Raw genomic sequence first — 2500 nt, 5'->3', positions numbered from 1 at the left:
ATATATATATATATATATATATATATATGACGGCCATGTACACATGCTGTTACATACATGCCTGCCACGTACTTGACTGCTACGTACATGACTTCCAGGTACTCGATTTGCTACGTACATGAGTGGTACATATATGACAGTCACGCAGGTGGTTTGTCACGTACATATAAAGCTTCCTATATGAATTCCCAAATACATGACTGCCATGTACATACATACATAACTACCACGTACATGACTTCCACTTATTTGACTGTCAAGTACATAACATTCTCTCACTCACCAAAGGACAGGTGTTGTGTGGGCGGGTGTGTTGGGGCGCTGGTGGGCGGGGGAGTAGTGGGCGTGGTCACCGATGACGACGTCACTTCGGGGGGCGTGGCTGCTCCTCATAGTGGAAGAACAAGGGGAAGAGATTAACGAATGGAAAAACAAGGGAAAGAGGTTAAAGAATGGTGCATAACACGGGAGAAGAGAAGGGTGGTCACACAGTACTGTTTCTCCCACCTTCCAATTGTGAAATATTTAGAATTAACACGTAGCGTCACTGGGCGAACGTCCGCCATATTGGCGGTCAAGTGTGTGTGTGCTTGACCGCCAATATGTATTGTGTACTTGAAGTGTAATACTGTACATTGATAATAATAATAATAATAATAATAATAATAATAATAATAATAATAATAATAATAATAATAATAATAATAATAATGCAGACGAAAGTTCCTCTTCAGACAAGCACATGGTCTGCTTACTGAGGCTCGCAGAAATCTGTCTAGCCCTTATACAGTGTCATATGGATTACACTTGTTCTTCATGGTACTCTGCCTTGACAAAAAAATTGAAAGATAGACTGCAAATCACCCAGAACAAATTGTAAGATTCATCCTGGACCTGGGACCAAGAGAACATGTAGGCCAGGATGAATTACAGCAGTTGGATATGCTGAATGTTGAAGACAGAGTAAAACAACTGAAGCTAAATCATGTTTATAAAATTGCTCACAAACAGTGTCCAGAATATCTTGCTGTCAATTTTGTCAAGGTTGGGAACCAAAACAATCATAGTACTAGGGGGAGAGAGCACAACTTTGTAGTAGCCACAGTCAGTGGCCAGGCTTCAAACACCTTTTATTGTACAGCAATAAAGGAATGGAACAGACTACCCGCACATGTCAAAGCCAGTCATAGCATGAACCAGTTCAAGAAGAGTGACAGAAGGTGTCTGATGAATGTAGCTACAGGAAGGGAGGGGAATGATTTTCTATTTTTTTAGCTAACACAAGTGTAATTTTACCTTATTCCTAGTAATGACCCTCGTATTGTAGATAGTCTTAATGACCCTCGTGTAGTAGTCTTAATGACCCTCGTGTAGTAGTCTTAATGACCCTCATGTAGTAGTTTTAATGACCCTCGTGTAGTAGTCTTAATGACCCTCGTGTAGTAGTTTTAATGACTCTCGTGTAGTAGTCTTAATGACTCTCGTGTAGTAGTCTTAATGACCCTCGTGTAGTAGTCTTAATGGCTCTCGTGTAGTAGTCTTAATGACCCTCGTGTAGTAGTCTTAATGACTCTCGTGTAGTAGTCTTAATGACTCTCATGTAGTAGTCTTAATGACCCTCGTGTAGTAGTCTTAATGACCCTCGTGTAGTAGTCTTAATGACTCTCATGTAGTAGTCTTAATGACCCTCGTGTAGTAGTCTTAATGACCCTCGTGTAGTAGTTTTAATGACTCTCGTGTAGTAGTCTTAATGACTCTCGTGTAGTAGTCTTAATGACCCTCGTGTAGTAGTTTTAATGACTCTCGTGTAGTAGTCTTAATGACTCTCGTGTAGTAGTCTTAATGACTCTCGTGTAGTAGTCTTAATGACTCTCGTTTAGTAGTCTTAATGACTCTCGTGTAGTAGTCTTAATGACCCTCGTGTAGTAGTCTTAATGACCCTCGTGTAGTAGTCTTAATGACTCTCGTGTAGTAGTCTTAATGACTCTCGTGTAGTAGTCTTAATGACTCTCGTTTAGTAGTCTTAATGACCCTCGTGTAGTAGTCTTAATGACCCTCGTGTAGTAGTCTTAATGACTCTCGTGTACTAGTCTTAATGACTCTCGTGTAGTAGTCTTAATGACTCTCGTTTAGTAGTCTTAATGACCCTCGTGTAGTAGTCTTAATGACCCTCGTGTAGTAGTTTTAATGACCCTCGTGTAGTAGTTTTAATGACCCTCGTGTAGTAGTCTTAATGACCCTCGTGTAGTAGTTTTAATGACCCTCGTGTAGTAGTTTTAATGACCCTCGTGTAGTAGTTTTAATGACCCTCGTGTAGTAGTTTTAATGACCCTCGTGTAGTAGTTTTAATGACCCTCGTGTAGTAGTTTTAATGACCCTCGTGTAGTAGTTTTAATGACCCTCGTGTAGTAGTCTTAATGGCTCTCGTGTAGTAGTCTTAATGACCCTCGTGTAGTAGTCTTAATGACTCTCGTGTAGTAGTCTTAATGACTCTCATGTA

At 40.3% G+C, this 2500-nt stretch overlaps 1 protein-coding gene across 2 annotated transcripts in view; it reads right to left on the bottom strand.

Moving 5' to 3' along the window:
* The window catches only part of LOC128692020 (homeobox protein aristaless-like), a 56585-nt gene that overhangs the window by 11554 nt on the left and 42531 nt on the right, over positions 1-2500 (bottom strand). The window contains exon 5 of one of the 2 annotated variants that reach the window (XM_053781000.2): positions 284-388. In XM_053781000.2, coding sequence (XP_053636975.2) covers positions 284-388 — 105 coding nt within the window. The remainder of the gene's footprint in view (positions 1-283; positions 389-2500) is intronic. The other variant, XM_053781012.2, reaches the window with a different exon arrangement.

This window comes from Cherax quadricarinatus, chromosome 6 (assembly GCF_038502225.1).
Source record: "Cherax quadricarinatus isolate ZL_2023a chromosome 6, ASM3850222v1, whole genome shotgun sequence".
Classification (NCBI taxonomy): domain Eukaryota; kingdom Metazoa; phylum Arthropoda; class Malacostraca; order Decapoda; family Parastacidae; genus Cherax; species Cherax quadricarinatus.
The sequence above is the reverse complement of the archived record's forward strand: the minus strand, read 5'-3'. Positions and strand labels throughout refer to the sequence as shown.